We start from the raw sequence: 25,137 nt of genomic DNA on the forward strand, positions 1-25,137 counted from the left end.
ACTTTGGGTGTGGTATGACTTACATGTATGTATGGGAGGTGGTGACTTTGGGTGTGGTATGACTTACATGTATGTATGGGAGGGTGGTGACTTTGGGTGTGGTATGACTTACATGTATGTATGGGAGGTGGTGACTTTGGGTGTGGTATGACTTACATGTATGTATGGGAGGGTGGTGACATTGGGTGTGGTATGACTTACATGTACGTATGGGAGGTGGTGACTTTGGGTGTGGTATGACTTATGACTTACATGTACGTATGGGAGGGTGGTGCCTTTGGGTGCGTTATGACTGGCCATTCCTTGGGTGACTTTGTTGAGTGTGTCGGTAAACATACTCCTCAGCTCAGCCGCCTTACTGTAGATAATGTTGATGTTTGGCCACCAGGGCAAGCGCGGCTACAAAAACAAACGTTTCATTTAGATACGTGGAACTATTTTATTTTGTTTGATTAATAGTTTACATCAATAAGCTAACATTCTTATAGTCTACACATTTAAAAAGAGGGGATGAGAAAAGAGGGAAGGAGCAAAATAACTTTTTTCACTATTTTGATATAAAACAAAATACACAGTCCACAATTATAACACTTTATTGCATAGGATAAACTGTGTACTGGGAAGCTTTTACTCCATAGGATAAACTGTTTACTAGGAAGCTTTCACTCCATAGGATAAACTGTTTACTGGGAGGCGTTTACTCCATAGGATAAACTGTTTACTTGGAAGCTTTTACTCCATAGAATAAACTGTTTACTGGGAAGCTTTCACTCCATAGGATAAACTGTTTACTAGGAAGCTTTCACTCCATAGGATAAACTGTTAACTGGGAAGCTTTTACTCCGTAGGATAAACTGTTTACTGAGAAGCTTTTACTCCATAGGTTAAACTGTTTACTGGGAAGTTTTTACTCCATAGGATAAACTGTTTACTAGGAAGCTTTCTCTCCATAGGATAAACTGTTAACTGGGAAGCTTTTACTCCATGGGATAAACTGTTTACTAGGAAGCTTTCACTCCATAGGATAAACTGTTAACTGGGAAGCTTTTACTCCATAGAATAAACTGTTTACTGGGAAACTTTCACTCCATGGGATAAACTGTTTACTAGGAAGCTTTCTCTCCATAGGATAAACTGTTAACTGGGAAGCTTTTACTCCGTAGGATAAACTGTTTACTGGGAAACTTTCACTCCATATGATAAACTGTTTACTGGGAAGTTTTTACTCCATAGGATAAACTGCTTACTGGGAAGCTTTCACTCCATAGCATAAACTGTTTACTGGGAAGCTTTTACTCCATAGGATAAACTGTTTACTGGGAAGCTTTCACTCGCCACATGTAATGACTATATACAATATATTGTACATTGTACATTGTACATCATTATAGACTTGCAGGATAAATTTAACCTCATTATGACCAATAGCGTTTAAATTGCAGTGAAAATTTCCTTGTATACAGTTTCACTAAAAAATCTGATAAGTCATCCCCATAGTTGTCTTTTTCACAGTCCTAGGCTGATGTTTATTTTCTCTAACCAACAGGACATCAAATAAAACCATTTGTTTCATCATGCATATGAAACCCTATCCTAAGTGAACTGACAAAACTAAGACAGTAAAATACAACAGGCCAATAGCCACAAAGCTTGTGAGGGTTCGGTCTAAGCCCTGTGCAATAAGATTTGCAAAAGATGAATTATAACAGCCCTATTTTTTCAGTTATCTTGTACACAAGCCTTTCTCTTCTTGCTCAATAGTATAAGCTGCTAGGCTATGCCCATCAGCTAATAACCTGTCTGTTACTGAGGACACGTAACTGGCCTCTGGCACCACAGACACAGGACTCCGGGCTTGTCAATGACCAACAAAACACCACAGACACAGGACTACAGACATGTCAATGACCAACAAAACACCACAGACACAGGACTCCGGGCATGTCAATGACCAACAAAACACCACAGACACAGGACTCCGGGCATGTCAATGACCAACAAAACACCACAGACACAGGACTCCAGGCATGTCAATGACCAACAAAACACCACAGACACAGGACTCCGGGCATGTCAATGACCAACAAAACACCACAGACACAGGACTCCGGGCATGTCAATGACCAACAAAACACCACAGACACAGGACTCCGGGCATGTCAATGACCAACAAAACACCACAGACACAGGACTCCGGGCATGTCAATGACCAACAAAACACCACAGACACAGGACTCCGGGCATGTCAATGACCAACAAAACACCACAGACACAGGACTCCGGGCATGTCAATGACCAACAAAACACCACAGACACAGGACTCCGGGCATGTCAATGACCAACAAAACACCACAGACACAGGACTCCGGGCATGTCAATGACCAACAAAACACCACAGACACAGGACTCCGGGCATGTCAATGACCAACAAAACACCACAGACACAGGACTCCGGGCATGTCAATGACCAACAAAACACCACAGACACAGGACTACAGACATGTCAATGACCAACAAAACACCACAGACACAGGACTACAGACATGTCAATGACCAACAAAACACTACAAAGTGGTTTCTTCATCACTGACTAAACAGAGACACTGCCAGTGACCTCTGACACCTAGTGACCTACCAGTGACCTCTGACACCTAGTGACCTACCAGTGACCTCTGACACCTAGTGACCTACCAATGAACTCTTGAAACCTGACCCTACCAGTAACTTTTGATACCTAGTGATTTACCTGCGACCTCCGACACCTAGTGACCTACCACTTTCCAGTGACCTCTGCCACCTGTGACCTACCAGTGACCTCTGCCACATAGAGACCTACCAGTGACCTCTGACACCTGAGACTTACCAGTGAACTCTTGAAACCTGACCCGAACAGTAACTTTTAATACCTAGTGACCTACCTACCTGCGACCTCTGACACCTAGTCACTTGCCAATGACCTTTGACACCTGACCCTAATTGGCCATTACCTGTGTGATGATGCGGTGAAGAGCGTTGACCAGCACACAGTGATAGACGGGAGGAGACAATGGGTTCAGACACACCTTCAGCACGTCATTGTTATGTGGTGTCACACGGAAACAGGATACGAAGCAATCTATATATAGATCGAGGTCAAGGCCAATGCTGCTCTGACTGCGCGAGAATGGCTTACTATTCGGAGGTGGGTTAAACAGCAACGTCTGAGAAAACAAAAAGAAAATATTAAACAGTTTTTTAAAATTACGTAATTCTTAGGCAAGCTGTACTTTCAGTAAAACATCAAAACTTCTATCTAATTACAAATCATTCATATTACAAATATTTAATTTAGCTACAATAAGAAATATTGTAAACATACATGTTTTAGCTATAGTCTACTTTTAGTACTTTCAATGCACTAAATCATGATAGCCCAAATTATAAGTTTCTGTATAAAGTTTTCTTTTGCATATGTTGTAAGTGCACTAATTTCTCAATGCACATATTATATGTTGAAAGCTGATAATTCACGAAAAATTCTGCTTAAAACAGAATGTTTAACCCTTTCACCACTGTAGACCATAATGGACTCTTCCATTTCAATGCATGGACAAGTCTACTAAAGTTACATAGGGATGAAATTGTTAAAGTAAATTAGATTAAGAAAATTTGGATGAAAACTTTTCTTTTAAATTTCAACTTTTCCTAGGGCATAATATCGCAAACAAAATCTTTATAAATGTTTCTTATCGAATGTCAATATCAGTGCCTCTCTTAATCCTACTGAAGAGCTGGCGAGTACAGAGGCGGTCAATCTCACCTTGAGGTCACTGATGACCGACTGTACTAGGGAGAAGAGGACGTTGAGTCGGTCGTTGATACTGATGTAGGTAGACGCCTTACACAGACGCACACAAGTCACAGCCGCACCCTCAGCCAATTGTTTACTCCCGCCATGGTGAGGCGATATCGCTTTCTTTACATCATCTATGAATTGTTTCTGGATAAAATCAATTAATAAAGGTCAGAATTTAATCAATCATTACTACATTGGTAGTTGTGTTAATTGTTGAACAGGAATTTTTATGCATACTTGAAGTTATACTGGTATCTCATTACAGTATGCCCAGAAATGTTCGCCCAGGCAAATATTTGCCCTTCACTGCTAAAGTCTATTTTTTCCCCCCCTGTGTAAATTTTGCCCGTCACATGTAACTTCTATATGTTGTAAACTATGTACCAATATTTGCTGTTACGATAAATTCACCTTTATTGCGTAGGGTGAAAATTAAACTGCAACGAACATTTCCCCACCCTTTTATTTGATACTTCAAAATGATAAAACTCATTCAATGTCTTGTCGAGAGTCTATGAATCCATAAAATGTATTTATTACCTTTTTCACGTGCTGGGGAGAGCACGGAGCCCCACCATCAGCATTGTTTATTTCTTCCAAAATTTTCTGAAAACAATATATTATTCTAATCAGGTCCAATAGATCAACAGATCATGCATACACTGTACATGTTAACAAAAATATATCTTGTTATTTTGCAACTACATATCATATCAAGATGACCAATTACACTCCTCGTAGTGATCAAAAGGCAAACTTTTTGTAGTGACCAGTGGACAGGTGTTTTACAAATAAGAGGTCGTATCTGAAGGTCGCCAGCCATTGAAGATCAGGAACACTGTAAGCAACCGAAATGACCAGCAAACAAAAATATTACTATAAGAGGTCAAACCAGAACATCACAGTTCATGCTTACAAAAGACAAGAAATATCACCTGTCAGCGGTCATTTTACACCTACAATTAGTCATCATGAGGTCAAGACTTACTAGACATCTATAAGAGGTCATTTTGCACCTACAATTGGTCATCGTGACGTCAAGACTTACAGAACACCTGTCAGTGGTCATTTTAACACCTACAATAGGTCATCGTGAGGTCAACACTTACAGGACATTTGTTAGTGGTCTTTTTTACACCTACAACTGGTCATCGTGAGGTCAACACTTACTTAAATCCTGTCAGTGGTCATCATGAGGTCAACACTTACAGGTCATCTGTAAGAGGTAATTTTACACCTACAGTTGGTCATTATGAGGTCAACACTTACTTGAACCTGTCAGTGGTAATTTTACACCTACAATAGGTCATCGTGAGGTCAACACTTACAGGACACCTGTCAGTGGTCATTTTACACCTACAACTGGTCATCGTGAGGTCAACACTTACTTAAATCCTTTCAGTTGTCATCATTAGGTCAACACTTACAGGTCATCTGTAAGAGGGAATTTTACACCTACAGTTGGTCATTATGAGGTCATCACTTACTTGAACCTGTCAGTGGTAATTTTACACCTACAATATGTCATCGTGAGGTCAACACTTACAGGACACCTGTTAGTGGTCATTTAACACCTACAAATGGTCATTGTTAGGTCAACACTTACAGGACACCTGTCAGTGGTCATTTAACACCTACAGCTGGTCATTGTGAGGTCAACACTTACAGGACACCTGCTAGTGGTCATTTAACGCCTACAACTGGTCATTGTGAGGTCAACACTTACAGGACACCTGCTAGTGGTCAGTTAGTGGTCATTTAACACCTACAAATGGTCATTGTTAGGTCAACACTTACAGGACACCTGTCAATGGTCATTTAACACCTACAACTGGTCATTGTGAGGTCACTGGTCATCGTGAGGTCAACACTTACAGGACACCTGTCAGTTGTCATTTAACACCTACAACTGGTCATCGTGAGGTCAACACTTACAGGACACCTGTCAGTGGTCATTTAACACCTACAACTGGTCATCGTAAGGTCAACACTAACAGGACACCTGTTAGTGGTCATTTAACACCTACAACTGGTCATTGTGAGGTCGACACTTACAGGACACCTGTCAGTGGTCATTTTAACACCTACAACTGGTCATCGTGAGGTCAAAACTTACAGGACAGAGTACAAGTAGCATCATCTGTAGTGGCCAGTTGGCAGCTGCCTTCTTCTTTGAACTCTCCATACAGGTATTGAAATGCTCCAACAGTTTATAACAGCAATCTGCAATAATAACCAAAAAATAAAGCAACAACATTAGGTCAACACTTACAGGACACCTGTTAGTGGTCATTTAACGCCTACAACTGGTCATTGTGAGGTCAACACTTACGGGACACCTGTCAGTGGTCATTTAACACCTACAACTGGACATTGTGAGGTCAACACTTACAGGACACCTGTCAGTGGGCATTTTACACATACAACTGGTCATTGTGAGGTCAACACTTCCAGGACACCTGTCAGTGGTCATTTAATGCCTACAACTGGTCATTGTGAGGTCAACACTTACGGGACACCTGTCAGTGGTCATTTAACACCTACAACTGTTCATCGTGAGGTCAACACTTACAGGACACCTGTTAGTGGTCATTTAACACCTACAAATGGTCATTGTTAGGTCAACACTTACAGGACACCTGTCAGTGGTCATTTTAACACCTACAACTGGCCATCGTGAGGTCAACACTTACAGGACACCTGTCAGTGGTCATTTAACGCCTACAACTGGTCATCGTGAGGTCAACACTTACAGGCCACCTGTCAGTGGTCATTTAACACCTACAACTGGTCATCGTGAGGTCAACACTTACAGGACCCCTGTCAGTGGTCATTTTACACATACAACTGGTCATCGTGAGGTCAACACTTACAGGACCCCTGTCAGTGGTCATTTTACACATACAACTGGTCATTGTGAGGTCAACACTTACAGGACACCTGCTAGTGGTCATTTAACGCCTACGTCATTTAACACCTACAAATGGTCATTGTTAGGTCAACACTTACAGGACACCTGTCAGTGGTCATTTTACACATACAACTGGTCATCGTGAGGTCAACACTTACAGGACGGAGTACAAGTAGCATCATCTGTAGTGGCCAGTTGGCAGCTGCCTTCTTCTTTGAACTCTCCATACAGGTATTGAAATGCTCCAACAGTTTATAACAGCAATCTGCAATAATAACCAAAAAATAAAGCAACAACATTAGGTCAACACTTACAGGACACCTGTTAGTGGTCATTTAACACCTACAACTGGTCATTGTGAGGTCGACACTTACAGGACACCTGTCAGTGGTCATTTTAACACCTACAACTGGCCATCGTGAGGTCAACACTTACAGGACACCTGTCAGTCGTCATTTAACACCTACAACTGGTCATCGTGAGGTCAAAACTTACAGGACAGAGTACAAGTAGCATCATCTGTAGTGGCCAGTTGGCAGCTGCCTTCTTCTTTGAACTCTCCATACAGGTATTGAAATGCTCCAACAGTTTATAACAGCAATCTGCAATAATAACCAAAAAATAAAGCAACAACATTAGGTCAACACTTACAGGACACCTGTTAGTGGTCATTTAACGCCTACAACTGGTCATTGTGAGGCCAACACTTACAGGACACCTGTCAGTGGTCATTTTACACATACAACTGGTCATCGTGAGGTCAACACTTACAGGACGGAGTACAAGTAGCATCATCTGTAGTGGCCAGTTGGCAGCTGCCTTCTTCTTTGAACTCTCCATACAGGTATTGAAATGCTCCAACAGTTTATAACAGCAATCTGCAATAATAACCAAAAAATAAAGCAACAACATTAGGTCAACACTTACAGGACACCTGTTAGTGGTCATTTAACACATACAACTGGTCATCGTGAGGTCAACACTTACAGGACACCTGTTAGTGGTCATTTAACGCCTACAACTGGTCATTGTGAGGCCAACACTTACAGGACACCTGTCAGTGGTCATTTTACACATACAACTGGTCATCGTGAGGTCAACACTTACAGGCCACCTGTCAGTGGTCATTTAACACCTACAACTGGTCATCGTGAGGTCAACACTTACAGGACAGAGTACAAGTAGCATCATCTGTAGTGGCCAGTTGGCAGCTGCCTTCTTCTTTGAACTCTCCATACAGGTATTGAAATGCTCAAACAGTTTATCACAGCAATCTGCAATAATAACCAAAAAATAAAGCAACAACATTTATAAACCAATGACAAAAGATATTGTAATTTACTATTGTGTTCAACCCTTATTATGCTGTAGATGGCCAAAATCTGTTTAAAAATAAAATTTAGAAAAGTATGACTTTACTCCCAAAGTTCTCATATAATTCCATTTTATCGACAAAAATATCACTTGTTTAATTTAGTTACAATTTTTATTCCACTTAATGTCACATCATTTAATATCACATATCAGTTAATATCATGTTTTCCTAAAATACTCTGTCACTTGGATGGTGGTTTCATATAATGTTACTTATATATTTATAGTGATACCAAACCAGTTCTGACTACATATTTTGATGAAACAGTTTCACCAGTGATTTTTCGACTTTCTTTCCACAGGGCCATGTGCCTTTTGCATTGGGAAAATTTGCTATATATATATTCACAAAACTTTTGAGACTGTATTACCTTGTAAATCTTCATTTGGTTTTTTCTGCAGATCCGTGAACTCCTCTGGGTAATTATCCATCCAGTTCCATATTGCCTGAAAAAATAAAATCATTGATGCAAATTTCTGAGAACTCTCCAGATTAAAATAACTTTAAAATGAACGCAAAGAAAAATTGTTTTTTTTAAAGTATTATTCAAAATAAATGACAATATTTTATTTTACTATATCAGTATCTATTATTGCATGAATATAGGCCTAGCATGTTCAAGTATATTTGGTTACAAAAACAAAACATAGGTTTATAGTTTATATTTCTATATGTTTTATTACTATATACATCAAGAGAAACATATACAGGAATAGTTGTGGAAAAAAGGATCTTGAAATATAATGGCAGTAAGTGAGGTGGCATATTAAAGGAGGGACATTATATCAAAGTTTAACTGTAGAGTTATTTTATACATTGCTTTATACTGACCTTCTCTAGATTCGAGGCCAGAGTCAAGATGACCTGCTTTGACTTGAGTAATTTGAACTTGGACACAACCTCTGTAAAAATAGCATGGGTTACGTCACTATGTTTATATACATTTACTTAAAACAGTGTATTCAATCTAAACAAGACACCCCTTGAACCTGATAATTTGGTCAATTTGCATCTAGAGTTTTGGATTGTAGAGAGTTGACCTGTTAAATTTTCATTGGCCAAATCAAAATTCTTTACCTGATAAAGAACAAATTCAGATTGGAGAGAGTGTGGTTTACCCATAGTATATATCAACTAAAACTTCTGCTTTGTTTAATGTAAAATTCATTTCCAAGAAAGTTAAATACAGTACATTAATTTTTCAGAGCATTTTCTGCTATGGAAAGTAGGAAAAAATAAGTAACTGATACATTCCTCAAAAATTTGGCAGCACTACCACAGGAGCAACATGATTAAAACATACTGAACATAGAATATTATACACATTCTACAACTTTGCTGGAACAAATCTTGGAAACATACACAATATCAAAAACCCATATTACTTCATTATTAAAACTTTCAAAGTTTCCGTTTCAATATTTCTGAAGACATTATATATCATTGTGCTAGCTGAGTTTTCAACAAATGTTTCTATTTCTCAAAAAAAATCAATCATACTGACCAATAATAAGTTTGATGAGTCGATGGATGTCCACATTGATGTGCTGGATAAGTTCAAGGTCGGAGAGGTCGGACTGGTCATCGCTACAACCAGACAGGGTCATTAACCTGAAATATCAAACCATAAAATATATATTTCACAAGTACATATATATATACAGCTTGCATGTCAATATTACATATATATTCACCACAAGACAACTGTACGACAATGGTCAAATTCTGATACAGCTCTCATCAAGACAAATATACCAAAAAGCGGGTTATTTAGGCGGGCTTAAATTTTCACCACAATTTTGCCCAAAAATAAGATAATTAAATTTACATAGATTATAATTTCACAATCTAGACATATGAAGGAATTAAATTTTCGCTGTATTTTAGCACAGAGACGGGACACATGGCATAAAAAGCGTGAAATGGTCAAATGAATACATTTTATTACGGCAGCATATTGAGCAACAACATGTCAATGTATTTTGTTAAACAAATCAAGAAAACCGTTAAATGTGCAATATATAATCTATAATAATAATATAATATAATCTATTTTCAAACATCTGATACTGCTCTAGGTGTAAATGAATATTTTAATACCACATTCTCGCTATTACGGTATAATAAATGAAGTGTATTAACACGGCTCATTTTACAATTTTCATATTATTTTGCGGATCATATTTTCGTGATCACGTTATTGACCTGCAAAATTGTGAAAAATACCATTCCTACAGAAACATCCCGCTATACAGTATAAGTAGCACACTACAGCGGCATCAGTTTAATCGGCTAATGGATAAAGGCTTAAAACGATATAATATGCGAAAAATATCAAAACAACCATTTTCTATATATAATCCTGTTAATCTAGAGATCAAACTTTTTGGAGGCATTTTGATACATTTTGTAATGCGTTCGGACAAATAGTATTACTTTTAGCCTGATATCAATTCATACATACGTGTACAATAAATATTGTCTAAATATATTTTAAACACGTCCAGGACAAAAAATATCCATTCATATACTTAATGATATTTTCCAGCACAGGTTCCATTCTAAGATGGATTCTCTTCGCTGGACTCATAAGTGTTATTATTATAATTATAGATTTCACTTCCGGTTGTTACATGTATTGTCCCTTTGTAGTTGTTGTATATATAGCTCATGATCAGAGAGGTCGTTCACGTTACATAAAATTGTAAACAATTGGACCTAGTTAAGGTGAAAAATCAATCATTTGATTTAGAATGCCTAACTTTTACATCTAATAAACACAAATGAAATAATTTTCAATGTGAAGTATTATCAGAATGAAAGTAGGGAATCAATCTTTCTGGGAAGGTTCTTTAAACTTATTAAGTACTGGTCGACTAGTTTCGCCCCTCAATCTAGCTTCTACATACTGGACCTGAAGCTGTTGTGATTCGTGCCCAACTTTGTACCAACTCATAACCCATCCAGTTGAGGGTAAATGCCCCTCACATCCTCCATTTACAAAACAACCTAAACCTATTACAAATTATTAATTGTATCTATGATAATCTTTTACAGTCTGTCATTTATAACTCAAGAGTCTTTAGGCCAAAAAAATATATATTTTTGTTTCAGGTAACATGCCTGAAAAAATAGGGTGTGTCTGTAGGAAAATGATTTTATTTTAATGTTATTAATTTTTTATTTTTAAAATTTTACAACGGCTATTAATTTGTCAAGAATAAGGTCAGACTCCCAGAACAGGAAGAACATACATTTTAATGAGTGGCTGTGAATTTTGCCTGGATAATAAATTGATTTTAGATACAAGTAGGTGAAAAAATATCTAAGGTCGGCATTAAAATCTAGGGTAGGTCAGGATACCTGAAACACACATTTTGTTTTTTGACCTTAGCTATATATACCCTTAGTGTAGAGGCTAGCGAGTTCCCAGTATACTTACTTGGCAGATATCCTGTTGAAGACGGCTGTGAAGTTGTTAAGACTTAAAGCAAACAGGACCTTTGACGACAAAATCTTAAGATTTGAAATTAAGGTATTTTCATTTTGTTGGTTGAGAAACTGAAAAAAAGGAAAAACAAGAATGAAATGACTTGATATGTATGCAAAGATATCAATTAATTTCTGTGTCACCAAGTCAGACATTTCAATCCAAGGAATCAAGATTCCTCTATATAATAATAATAATAATAATGAGGTTTTTATATACTGCTTTATCACAACCTAGTTCGTAGGTCGTCTCAAAGAGGTTCACAAATTATTATTCGTAGTTATAGGGCCTTTGCAACCAGCCAATATCTTTCTCCACTCCCTGGGGAGCATACAGCCGGAGCTGCCATTTCGGCACTTAAACAGCTAGCATTCAACAATTCTAGCACTTCCCAACTACATACTCATTTACAGCTGAGTAGAGTGGAAAAAGCGGAGTAAAGTATCTTGCTCAAAGATACAACACAGTGCCGTGCCGTGACTAGAACCTGGAACCCGGAACCCTTCGGTCATTCAAAATGTATTCCAATGGTTATAGATTTCATGGTTGAAAATTGAAATAAACATGGTTAGGGATTGCAGTGTTTTTCAGGTACTTTAGAGGTAAAAGTAAACCCCTTCTTGTGAATTTATTTTAGTACATGAAGAAAAAATAATGAAGACCAGTGAATTGAATGGTTCCATTTTTTCCCCTCAAATTTACATTTTATACAGGGTTTTTTTCCATCCCTCTGAAAATCTTTCGAAATATTCCTAGTTAAACTGGTTCAGAAACTTTTAAAAGACAAAGGAATCTTACCTTACAGATTTCAGGTAGTAACAGTTTCACATAGATAGCTTCATCCAGTCTTGATGTGTCTTTGGGTTGCTGCAAGGAACAAAGACCACCAATATCGTAAGCTAAAGAAATTCTGATAAATCAATTAACCAGTTGCTTATTTTACATATCAAATAAATCCTTAGCACTAATAAAAGATAATAAACAATATCTTGTTACAAAATACAAGTATGAATAAAACTACTTTTTTTTAAATTTTATTTATATTTCCTAATTACAATTATTTACATTTGTTCTCTCTTTTTTTTCCTCTCCAATTTTATAAATTAGAATCAAATTATTATGAATGAAACTGTTACAGGCCCCATCACATCTAAACAAAGAAATTAAAAATAATATTAGTTTCAGATTTATGAATGACGAAATACAACTCACAAAGCCTGGTTTTACCCACCACTTAACAAGTACTTGACAACGTACGCCCACATTCAAGCATTTGTAGATCAATCTACTGGGACAACACGTACGCGACCAAGAGACAACTCCGCCACGGCCTTGATCACTCAAGATCTTGACACAACACTTACTGACGTGAGCACTTTCTCTAGTGTATCTAGGATGATGAGCTGAGACTCGTAATAATTCCGCTCCGCCTCCGGGCCATGGATGCGCTGAAGGAGACAATCAATCACATTTTAGTCCAAATATTACAAAAAACTGATCGGCATAAAAAAAAAAAAATGTGATAAAAAAAATATCTATTTATGTAAGAGTAACTGATATAACAATCTATGATATTCTAGATCTGCAAGCTTTTAATATTATTAAATGAAGAAGCCATATTTATGCAAATGATGATACATTTACAGTAACAATAACAAATTTGTAGGTCAGTTAATGTTTTTTTTGGGGGTTTTTTGCCAAAATTGTCCTGGGAGAACTTTCACTTTACCTCAAGCAATACATATATATATATATATAGCTTTGATGAGGAATTACTGAAGAATCAGCATATCATGAGTTAACTGGGCTTTCAGCATCTTTGAATACATATAAACCATCCAACACTTTGTATATGCAATTCAATTATTTCAATTATTATTACGAGTGGAGAGGGCACACAAACCTAACGGTACGTATATACCCAAACGGGCTCGGTGGTTTGACTGCTGCGAGAACCAATACAGTACTTACTGTGGTGGATACTGATCCGAGCGTCTTGGTCAGCCCGTTGATGACCTCTCGGAACTTGTGTCGGCTCACGTTTATCAGACATTCCTTATTCTGCTCTACATTTTGCATGGACTGCGTTGAGTGTAGACCAGTTTTTATAGGAAGCTGAAAGACAATAACAATAATAACATAACGAAAGGGTTTGAAACGAACACATCGGTTCTTATAGGAAGCTGTAAAAAGACAAAATATGAACGTAACGATAGGGTTTGAATATAAGAAGCTGCAAAAAGACAAGAGGCCCAGACGGCCTGTATCGCTCACCTGGATATCTAAGCAATCATGGCAAAATATTCTCCAAATGAGATCCAAGCAAATATGCCAGACCCCAAGGCAAATCCTTGTAACATATCTGTATTTGATATTTTATGCCCAGCAATTTTATGTATGGTTATTGGGTGGGGATCTCAACTGTTTCCAAGCTCTGACTCAGAAACTAGGTCCCTAGGGTTGTGGCCAGACCCCAGGATCAATTCTAATATCATGACCGCATTCGTCTCTTTATGCCCAACAATTGTATATATAGTTTTGGGTTGGGGATCTCAACCGTTTCAAAGTTATGACCCAGGGGTTATGTCTGCAAGGGTGGGGCAGACCCGGGGGTCAATTCTAATATCATGACCGCATTCGTCTCTTTATGCCCAAAAATTGTATATATAGTTTTGGGGTGGGGATCTTAACCGTTCCAAAGTTATGACCCAGGGGTTATGTCTGCAAGGGTGGGGCAGACCTTGGGGTCAATTCTAATATCATGACTGCATTTGTCTCTTTTTGCCCAGCATTTGTATATATAGTTTTGGGGTGGGGATCTTAACCGTTCCAAAGTTATGACCCAGGGGTTATGTCTGCAAGGGTGGGGCAGACCTTGGGGTCAATTCTAATATCATGACCGCATTCGTCTCTTTATGCCCAACAATTGTATATATAGTTTTGGGTTGGGGATCTCAACCGTTTCAAAGTTATGACCCAGGGGTTAAGTCTCCAAGGGTGGGTCCAGACCCTAGCGCCATCCTGGAAGCAAATGTGGATTCCTCTCTTTATACTCAGCAATTGTATATATGGTTATATGGTGGGGATCTCAACCATTTCCAAGTAATATTTTTTTTGGCCCCATCCCTTAGCCCGGGGGGTCAGCCCCACCATTTGTACAAATTTGAATCCCTGCCTCCCATTAATGCTTCCGACCAAATATGATCAATATCCATGGTATAGTTCTACGGAAGAAGTCGTTTTTAGCAATATAGCCAAATTGCCCCCTTTTGGCCCAGCCCTCAGCCCCCTGGGGGGTCAGCCCAACCATTTGAACAATTTTGAATCCACACCACCTAGGGATGATTCCAGTCAAATTTAGTTAAATTCCGTTAGTGGTTAAGAAGAAGTCATTTAAAGAAATTGTTGACAGACGGACGACGGACGCCACAGTATGGTATAAGCTCACCTTGGTCCCTCGGACTCGGTGAGCTAATAAAATACTAATGTAACAAAAGGGTTTGAAGCGAACACATCAGTTTTTATAGGAAGCTGTAAAAATATTTAGTACTAACAACACCAATGGGTTTGAAACTAACACCTCTCTACTACCGAAATACATGTTAATTTCAGCATGTTAGTTAAAACATATCCCTCACTCGCAAAATGAAGATTTTTTGCCTCTCTGAAAAATTAAATATTAATATTCACAAAGAAGTTACCTCTAAAAGTCATTAAAGTACTATATGAATTATGGATTATTTGTCTAATAAAGTACATGTTTTCCATGTTCATTTACTATATGTTATATCTGATGAAAAGAATATGAAGTTTTGCAAATGAGTTTCTGCATGGATAAATTAATTGTTTTAGTCACTTGCAAAACATTTCCAGTCGCGAAAAATAGTCAGTTTTTGCAAAAGGAGTTAGTTTCGGCCCCTGAGCAGATGAAAATATAGAGGCATACAGTTGGCCATTCATATAAAGCCAACATTTTATTTACATCTCGACTCATTTCAACTCAATATTCCCTTTTCCCCTTTTTATACAAGTCCTTTATACCAGGGGTGTCACAATGCACCTGGAGTGTATCCCAATATATTGCAATACAGATGCATGGAATGTACTGAGATACGTATCCCAATATATTGTCATAGGGAAAAGGTTCTCAATTTTAAAAGAAATTTCTGTCAGAATGATATCAGAGTGAACCAAATATAATATACTGGGTAGATAACACATACTTACCTGGTAAAATGTTTTTGTTAGAAACCAACAATCGATAATGAAATATCTGCCAATTTTCACCTCTAGTATAAGCATGTGTATGGTATTTGGCATATTGGTTAGAATGTGTAACAAGTGACAAAGTTAAAACACCTAGCGGATACATAAAGTAACTTTAATTTGTAAGCTTATGAAAAGTATTGCGATACAGTGAACTATCATTTCTGTATTGCAATATGATACGATATGGTGTGTCTGTGTTTTGTGATTTACCAGTTATTGACCGATATATAGTGATCACAGCCCTACTTTTATTTATACTGTACTGTATGTATGCTTTAACTCAATAATTAATGCCAAACCCCTATAAAACAACAAACTGTTGCTGGAGAAATGGTTGCAATATCATGTTAGTATAGATACATAAACATGCATTATTTTTTTTTAATGTACTTGTATTACTCAAATCATTAATATATCTGAGGGAATAGACCTATAGGCGACACTTTTCTGATTTTTATAAAGAATTTTTTTTCTAAAAAGAAATATGTTGACTTTTGACAGGTACCTCTGCATCTACTCTAGATCTCTAGTATAATTGATTTCATGTACAATAATTATATATATAACAAGCATAGAACACTAAATTTGATATGGATAATTGATACTTTCAATTTCAAAATCAAATTTCAATTTCAGGGCTGCCCTGAAATGAACAATAATATACCTGTTTTATACTTGTTTTTAATTCAGTCAATATATGCAATGCAATATATTTGTTTAAAAGATTTTTTTTATTCCCTTCTGCATTGATGTTATTTTCAAATTTCATGAATCTATCAATTTACATCAAGTTAATCAATAATCAGACTTTTAATGGGTATCAAATTTCATCACCATATAATGAAATTCATGTATTCTATTTTTAAATGCACTGCAGAATATCCAATTTTACAATTTAAACTTGGAAAAAAACTGCTAGGTCCAACATGCAGTTCTTAAACTGTTTTCATTTCCATATTTCCTTGAGACACAGTTGTTCAAAAATTAATTAGCAAATTAGCTTAAAACTTAAATATGACAAAATATATACCTGTTTTTACCTTTAAATCTATGTATTTATTTATTCTATGATTTTATTATTAATGGTAGTAAATATGTAAATAGTTTAACATACATAAAATAAATCTCATACCCAAATATGAAAATTCTTAAAATCAGAAATATAAAATATGAAAGGTCATCCTTCTGCAGTATGATTGACCCATGTAAAAAACCTGAGTTTCAAATCTGTATTGATATATTTAAGTAGCAGTGGGCACTAATATCGCAATACCAATATATCATAATATTTGTCCAGCAATATATACCGGGCACATTTCAACAGAATTTGAAACGGCAATATGTAACATTAATTTTTTATTTTGTTTTAGGAGGTAAAAAAATAACCTTACTGCAATAATAATGCCAGAATTTTCCAAATTTATCGTCCTTGGTGTGATAACTTCTAAAACCATACAAGATAATTTTCAATTGAAAATGCCGAACACATTTTCACTTTTTGATTTTTTTCAAAGGTTGTTCTAAAGAAATACAATGCAATAAATTGTGATATATAGCAATATTCCCTATAAATAATTCAATACGAAAACTTATATTTTTGCTATGCATCTTTCTTTAGAATCTTAGTTGAAATAATTACTTTTGTAATATTACAATATATAATGTACTTCCATATACATGTGTGTATATAGCAGTGCATCATTTTAGAACATGACACTAATATATTATCTGCAGCATAACCTTGAGACAGATCAAAGTTATCAGGACCTTAAGGGGAAAAAACATGGGAGATAAATTGTCTATCAGTAAACAGGGATGACACCATATATAGATGTACACTATACATGTAAGACACAAAGCATGACAAATATTAAGGATCCTCGTTCCACTATCAGAAATTGTAACAAATATTAAGGATCCTCGTTCCACTATCAGAAATTGTAACTAAGTATTGGAAACTGTTGTTTTTTTGGAATGAATATGGTTTTAATAAATCATTTCTAAAAAGAAAATCAAAACTCACGAGAAAAGATATATGAAATAAACAAAATGTATACAATAACAGTGTTCCGAGTGTTAAAATCGTCAGAGCTAGACGGAGATTTGAACCCCTGACTTCAGATTGGTATACTATCACACAAAGCGATTGAGCTACCTGGTCAAGCTACCCGGTCACCAGAAGCGTCCTGACCAAACTGTGCTACAGTTATAACCAAAATGTGTTTTTTCCACTACTGGCTCTCCTCAAAAATTGATGAAGGATGGTAAAAAATAATATTCTGCAAATATATCAAATTTTCTAAAACAATTTTACCAATGTTTTATTTATATATATAGTGTGTCAGAATTAATATACCATAGGTATTTTGGGAATTATTCAAGAGTCTGATTTTTAAAAAGATTTAACAAAAAATCCAATCTTTTTTTTGGGGGGGGTGGGTTGCATCTTCATCTTCTTACGAAGCCCTATGCCGATCAAAATTTACTTCAGGTCATTAATATGTTTTGACCCCAGTCACTTAATGAAGTACATCTTTCAGCTAAGCTTGTAGTATAAAAAGTTTATTAAATTTCTCTAAAAGTTATTGAAAAGAAGAGGTTACTGCATATAGGAAAACACTGTGCAGAGGGACACGGATTCACAGTTTTCTGAATATTACATGTAATTTACAAAAAATAAAACATTAGCAATAATTTTTATTTTATTTCCATGAACAGAAACGTAAACTTCACTTTCCAGCTTGCCCAATGCACTCATGCATCTATAAATATCATTCATATATATATATATGTATATATATGTATACTGGTACATGACCACAAAAACCACTTAGCCAGTACGGATGCAGTCAACAAAAAAAGAATTATGATCAGCTTATAAATATGGAAACTTCCAATATTTACAGTGACAGGAAATAGAGAATGCATATAGGAAAACTCAGAAAATAAATTAACTGCGACATGAATTCATTGTAGCGGACTGATTCAGCACTGTTTCCATGAAATCTTCATTCAGAAGGCGAAAGATTTTATTTCAATACAAATCTTTGTTTTGATTACAAAGGCTGACAGCACAAAAAAAAAAACGTATTCTTAAAAATTAATTTGCAAAAACACTTAAAATCTATTTGAAACTGCTTTATTTCCTGTTATAATTTTTGCACCAAATAATACTTGCATCTGTTATTTTGGTAATCAAATAACTCCAAAAAATCTGCTACATTACAGTTTTGCATTATGATAAATAGATTCATTGAGATCAGCTCAGATGACAAGCGACAGAAATTATGCAAATGACAGTTGCCTTGACATAGTCTATCGCCAACATTGGATTATCAATGGAGCTCAAATTTCCACAAATGAAAACCTTTGTTGTTTAGATATTCGAAGTTTTAAGAATGATTCCAAACCCCCGAGCTGACTGACACATCAATGGTGTAAGTAACCATGACAATATTGAGTTTCAGCATCTGTGGTAAACTCAGCATCAGTACCAGTGTGTACAGCCTTTGACAAAAACATAATTATCATAATGACCGATATTTGTACTGGGCTACGAAAAACGCAAATATCGTTTTTAAAATATCAGCCGGAAACTGCCAGGTCATGCATAAAAACGTGGGCTATAATACACATGGCGAGGTGTATTTTGTGGGCGGTAGAGCGTGGCCACAATATAAACACTGTGATCGCATTTATCCCATTGATAAGTTTGACCTACTGGAAGTACAGCGCTAAGCGAGGTTTGGCTCCCACCCACGCACAGCGTACTGCTCTTCCCTTGCAATGTCATGACTCCCATCACTGTTATCGTCAAAAACACACATCCTAACACAATTATCAAACCTCGAAAATCACACATTACATCAAATTTACGAGTTACATGCCGAAAAATTGTGACCAACAATGTAGTTTTACCACGTGACCGCGTCGAAGGTAAATGACATTCATTCATAAATTTTCACAGGATAGGCTTGTGATGCAGCTGGGCACTTCGAGCTCAGTTGCCGCCTTTGTCTTCTAAAATATAGCTTGCCAATCTTACCTGTGCATCAAATCGGTTTATGAGAGACTGCACCCATTCTCCGGGTTTCTGGGTCGCCATCATCAAGACGAATATCGGCAAACTAACCCTCCGAAGGACCTGCGACCGCCATGTTTCTTGTGTTATTATTATCGACGCATGCGTAGTGCTAACTGGGAATTAACCATATATGGTAAAGCCTCACATCAATGACATCACTTCCAATTTGATAAATTTTCATAATAATATTTTTTTCCTGCGTGGGAAGCACAGGTAAAATGATCTAACGGTTTAATGGTCTATCGCCGGTACGTGTATTATCCATATTATGTGCACTTATTTGTTATTAGGTTTGAGAAAGTGAAATTGTTATTTAAATACAGTGCAATACATGTATATGGACTGCATAGTACATTTTCGACATTTTTTCCTTGTCATATATTTGTCAACTTATAATCAGACAAAGGACAATATTTGCATATTTTGAACAGCACAGTTTGATTATAACCTAATTGATTCAAAAATATATAAAAAAAAAACTCTTTTCTAATCTAATTCCGTGCCATAATTATAGATATATGCAGCAGGTGTAACTGAAACTGAATTGATATTGCTTCATAGAAAAAGGGGAATGGTGCGTACGTATTCTGCATTTCCATTTTGGTCATCTAAATTTACATACAGATATCAATTTTAGCACAACACGGCTCATCATTACTTGAGTATTATACGGTATGCAATTATATAATGATAAACAAGTTACATAAGATATAGCACAACAATAACTGTCATTGGACCATCGACCCAGTCCAGTTCCGCTACATTACTAGACGGACGCTCTACCAATTGAGCTACCTGGTCGCCGACGACCGACCCAGTTCCGCTACACATACATGGTACATTCACTTATCGGTATATCTTAGGAATAATCATTGGAGTTTTGGGGAATGTTAGAAAATATAGCTGGCCTGTTTCATCCCACTTCATGATGGTAAGAAGTTAACTATAATGTTTGCCTTGCAGGTTTGGAAAGATTGAGCCTGCTCTATCCCACTATATTTAGGTCGTATAAGGCCGCTGATGTGAGGCCACCCTGCAGAATTGCGGGGGGGGGGGGGGGGGGGGGGCATTTGTTTCTTCTGCTAAGGGGGGATTGAAGTGACAAACATTGATCTGCTAGCCCCATTGCAACATTTCGGATCTCAACTTTCTATCACTTTTAGCTTTTTAACATCTTCTTTGGCAATACCCCAACTTTTGAATTAACTTTACTTTTAATATATTTTATTGCCAATTAAAATTGAATAAGACAATTCGGCGAATTACAGTCCCCCACCGAATGTGAAATGCACAGATGATAAATTCGTGTAGTAACTAATTCTATATATGAATGTTTGACAGACCCACCGTATTCAATAAGGAATAGTGTCAGTGCTACTATTGCAAATAAATCTGGTGGATGTTTACTGGTTAGTGGTACCATTTTACTATTAAATTGCATCTGGTGACACTATGTATTCTACAGCGTTTCATTATTTGATTACACTTGGTGGTATAAATGTGAATATCACTAATTTTAGTAAGAAATATCAGGAATCAGATTTTCAAACGAATAAGTGATATCACGGATTCAAAGAGGCAAAGTCACTAATTTGAATCAATGGTATCACCCATTCCTAGGTGCAAAATCAACAGTCCTGATTTGAATTGGCGATATAAATTATTTAAATGGGTTATTTCACCGATTCAAATTTAGAATTGGTCATATTATCTCTGAATGAGTGATACCAGAATCTGGTAAATTGTATTCAGAAGTAAATAATACACCTTAAATGTGCATACAAATGTATCAAAATCATACAGTAAGGAAACTGAAAATCGAGTAAAGTAAGCAAAAATCTAAAGTAACTCACAGTCAACACACAGGGAAAAGACACACTTCACAACACATAGAACAAAGAATCTGGTTGGTTCCATTGTGTGCACGGTCTCCATCACAGTAGTTCTGAAGTCAGTCTTTAATAGCTGATAGCATAACAGTCCAACGTTTTGAAAGTGACTTGGTAGAGAAGTAGCAGATCTTGTGATGTATTCCTTCTCCTGGGGAAATTGTGATTTTAAAAAAATATGGTGTCACATACGTAAGGAATATGGTGTCACATAAGTAAGGAATATGGTGTCACATACGTAAGGAATATGGTGTTACATACGTAAGGAATATGGTGTCACATCTGTAAAGTGGTGTCACATACGTTAGGAATATGGTGTCACATCCGTAAGGAATATGGTGTCACATACGTAAGGAATATGGTGTCACATACGTAAGGAATATGGTGTCACATACGTAAGGAATATGGTGTCACAAACGTAAGGAATATGATGTCACATACGTAAGGAATATGGTGTCACATACGTAAGGAATATGGTGTCACATACGTAAGGAATATGGTGTCACATACGTAAGGAATATGGTGTCACATACGTAAGGAATATGGTGTCACATACGTAAGGAATATGGTGTCACATACGTAAGGAATATGGTGTCACATACGTAAGGAATATGGTGTCACATACGTAAGGAATATGGTGTCACATACGTAAGGAATATGGTGTCACATACGTAAGGAATATGGTGTCACATACGTAAGGAATATGGTGTCACATACGTAAGGAATATGGTGTCACATACGTAAGGAATATGGTGTCACATACGTAAGGAATATGGTGTCACATACGTAAGGAATATGGTGTCACATACGTAAGGAATATGGTGTCACATACGTAAGGAATATGGTGTCACATACGTAAGGAATATGGTGTCACATACGTAAGGAATATGGTGTCACATACGTAAGGAATATGGTGTCACATACGTAAGGAATATGGTGTCACATACGTAAGGAATATGGTGTCACATACGTAAGGAATATGGTGTCACATACGTAAGGAATATGGTGTCACATACGTAAGGAATATGGTGTCACATACGTAAGGAATATGGTGTCACATACGTAAGGAATATGGTGTCACATACGTAAGGAATATGGTGTCACATACGTAAGGAATATGGTGTCACATACGTAAGGAATATGGTGTCACATACGTAAGGAATATGGTGTCACATACGTAAGGAATATGGTGTCACATACGTAAGGAATATGGTGTCACATACGTAAGGAATATGGTGTCACATACGTAAGGAATATGGTGTCACATACGTAAGGAATATGGTGTCACATACGTAAGGAATATGGTGTCACATACGTAAGGAATATGGTGTCACATACGTAAGGAATATGGTGTCACATACGTAAGGAATATGGTGTCACATACGTAAGGAATATGGTGTCACATACGTAAGGAATATGGTGTCACATACGTAAGGAATATGGTGTCACATACGTAAGGAATATGGTGTCACATACGTAAGGAATATGGTGTCACATACGTAAGGAATATGGTGTCACATACGTAAGGAATATGGTGTCACATACGTAAGGAATATGGTGTCACATACGTAAGGAATATGGTGTCACATACGTAAGGAATATGGTGTCACATACGTAAGGAATATGGTGTCACATACGTAAGGAATATGGTGTCACATACGTAAGGAATATGGTGTCACATACGTAAGGAATATGGTGTCACATACGTAAGGAATATGGTGTCACATACGTAAGGAATATGGTGTCACATACGTAAGGAATATGGTGTCACATACGTAAGGAATATGGTGTCACATACGTAAGGAATATGGTGTCACATACGTAAGGAATATGGTGTCACATACGTAAGGAATATGGTGTCACATACGTAAGGAATATGGTGTCACATACGTAAGGAATATGGTGTCACATACGTAAGGAATATGGTGTCACATACGTAAGGAATATGGTGTCACATACGTAAGGAATATGGTGTCACATACGTAAGGAATATGGTGTCACATACGTAAGGAATATGGTGTCACATACGTAAGGAATATGGTGTCACATACGTAAGGAATATGGTGTCACATACGTAAGGAATATGGTGTCACATACGTAAGGAATATGGTGTCACATACGTATCATAAAGAATTTTATGATAATAGTGCTATTTATGAACATTAATTTAACATTTTATCTCATTCATTATTTTGGATTTCCTCTTACAAACTTCCGCCATTTAATTTCGTTCAGTAACAATTTCATACCTAAAAGGTATTTAATTACATTTGTACCATTTAAGAAAAACTCTATGTGTAAATGTAGCTTCTTTGATTCATTGTCGTCAGATTAACTCATGTAATATTGGTGTCCATCTTATACATTATACCTTTCAAGTCAATTATGTTACGTAATGAGATTAACTGGTCTTACCAAGTATGACACTTAAGTCTCGGACAAAGGACAGGCTAATTGCCTTACCTGTTCGGGTACTTACCAGTCAGAATAGAGTGATAAGTGACAGCTGTCGATCAAATTTACTTTATTGTGTTAATTGTCAATGTATCACGGTTCTACATGTTTGGTAATCAGTTAGGAGCTAGGCATCGGACTGTAGGGGTGTGTTTTTGGATACTCCAGAAATCATCCACCGACCTAGAGAAAGTTATTTTAATAAATTTATATTTGGACCATACAACATCTCCAGAACTTTTACTTTTCAAATTGTATAACAATACCCCACAAAAGTGTTGTTATATACGTAAGGAATATGGTGTCACATACGTAAGGAATATGGTGTCACATACGTAAGGAATATGGTGTCACATCCGTAAGGAATAAGGTGTCACATACGTAAGCAATAAGGTGTTACATACGTAAGGAATATGGTGTCACATACGTAAGGAATATGATGCTATGCTAGTTATGATTAGGATGAGTTCAACAGTATTTTATGGCAAGAATATGGTGATCTGAGAAGTACACAGATGTATGCTTCTCCTTCAATGCAAGTGAACCCATGCCACAAGCAAGAAGTTACAATAACTAGTAGTGTAGGAGATAGAGCCCGGACAATTTTTTTCTTTGATGCAGGTCAAAGGTCAAAAACAGAGTGACCTACTTTGATACACGACACACCGCCTCACCAAGATGAACCCATACACCAAGTATACCAAGTATGAAGTTCCAGTGACTAGTAGTGTTGGATATAGAGCCCGGACAAAATTTTCTTTGATGCAGGTCAAAGGTCAACAACAGAGTGACCTACTTTTGATACACGACACACCGCCTCACCAAGGTAA

The 25,137-nt window shown here is 36.8% G+C and overlaps 1 protein-coding gene across 4 annotated transcripts in view; it reads right to left on the reverse strand.

Moving 5' to 3' along the window:
* LOC110460018 (neurofibromin-like) overlaps window positions 1-20,038 on the reverse strand; it is an 88,964-nt gene extending 68,926 nt beyond the window's left edge. For all 4 annotated transcript variants that reach the window (XM_021512714.1, XM_021512713.1, XM_021512712.1 and 1 more), the window contains exons 1-13: window positions 19,926-20,038; window positions 13,583-13,726; window positions 12,976-13,059; window positions 12,410-12,478; window positions 11,564-11,682; window positions 9,626-9,732; window positions 8,953-9,023; window positions 8,492-8,567; window positions 7,914-8,020; window positions 4,376-4,441; window positions 3,800-3,979; window positions 2,988-3,200; window positions 253-399 (exon numbers count right to left, since the gene is read on the reverse strand). In XM_021512714.1, the coding sequence (XP_021368389.1) occupies window positions 253-399; window positions 2,988-3,200; window positions 3,800-3,979; window positions 4,376-4,441; window positions 7,914-8,020; window positions 8,492-8,567; window positions 8,953-9,023; window positions 9,626-9,732; window positions 11,564-11,682; window positions 12,410-12,478; window positions 12,976-13,059; window positions 13,583-13,726; window positions 19,926-19,988 (1,446 nt within the window). In that variant the 5' untranslated portion in view covers window positions 19,989-20,038. The remainder of the gene's footprint in view (window positions 1-252; window positions 400-2,987; window positions 3,201-3,799; window positions 3,980-4,375; window positions 4,442-7,913; window positions 8,021-8,491; window positions 8,568-8,952; window positions 9,024-9,625; window positions 9,733-11,563; window positions 11,683-12,409; window positions 12,479-12,975; window positions 13,060-13,582; window positions 13,727-19,925) is intronic.
* Between the last annotated feature and the right edge of the window lie 5,099 nt (window positions 20,039-25,137).

This window comes from Mizuhopecten yessoensis, unplaced genomic scaffold, assembly GCF_002113885.1.
Source record: "Mizuhopecten yessoensis strain PY_sf001 unplaced genomic scaffold, ASM211388v2 scaffold10293, whole genome shotgun sequence".
NCBI classification, from domain to species: domain Eukaryota; kingdom Metazoa; phylum Mollusca; class Bivalvia; order Pectinida; family Pectinidae; genus Mizuhopecten; species Mizuhopecten yessoensis.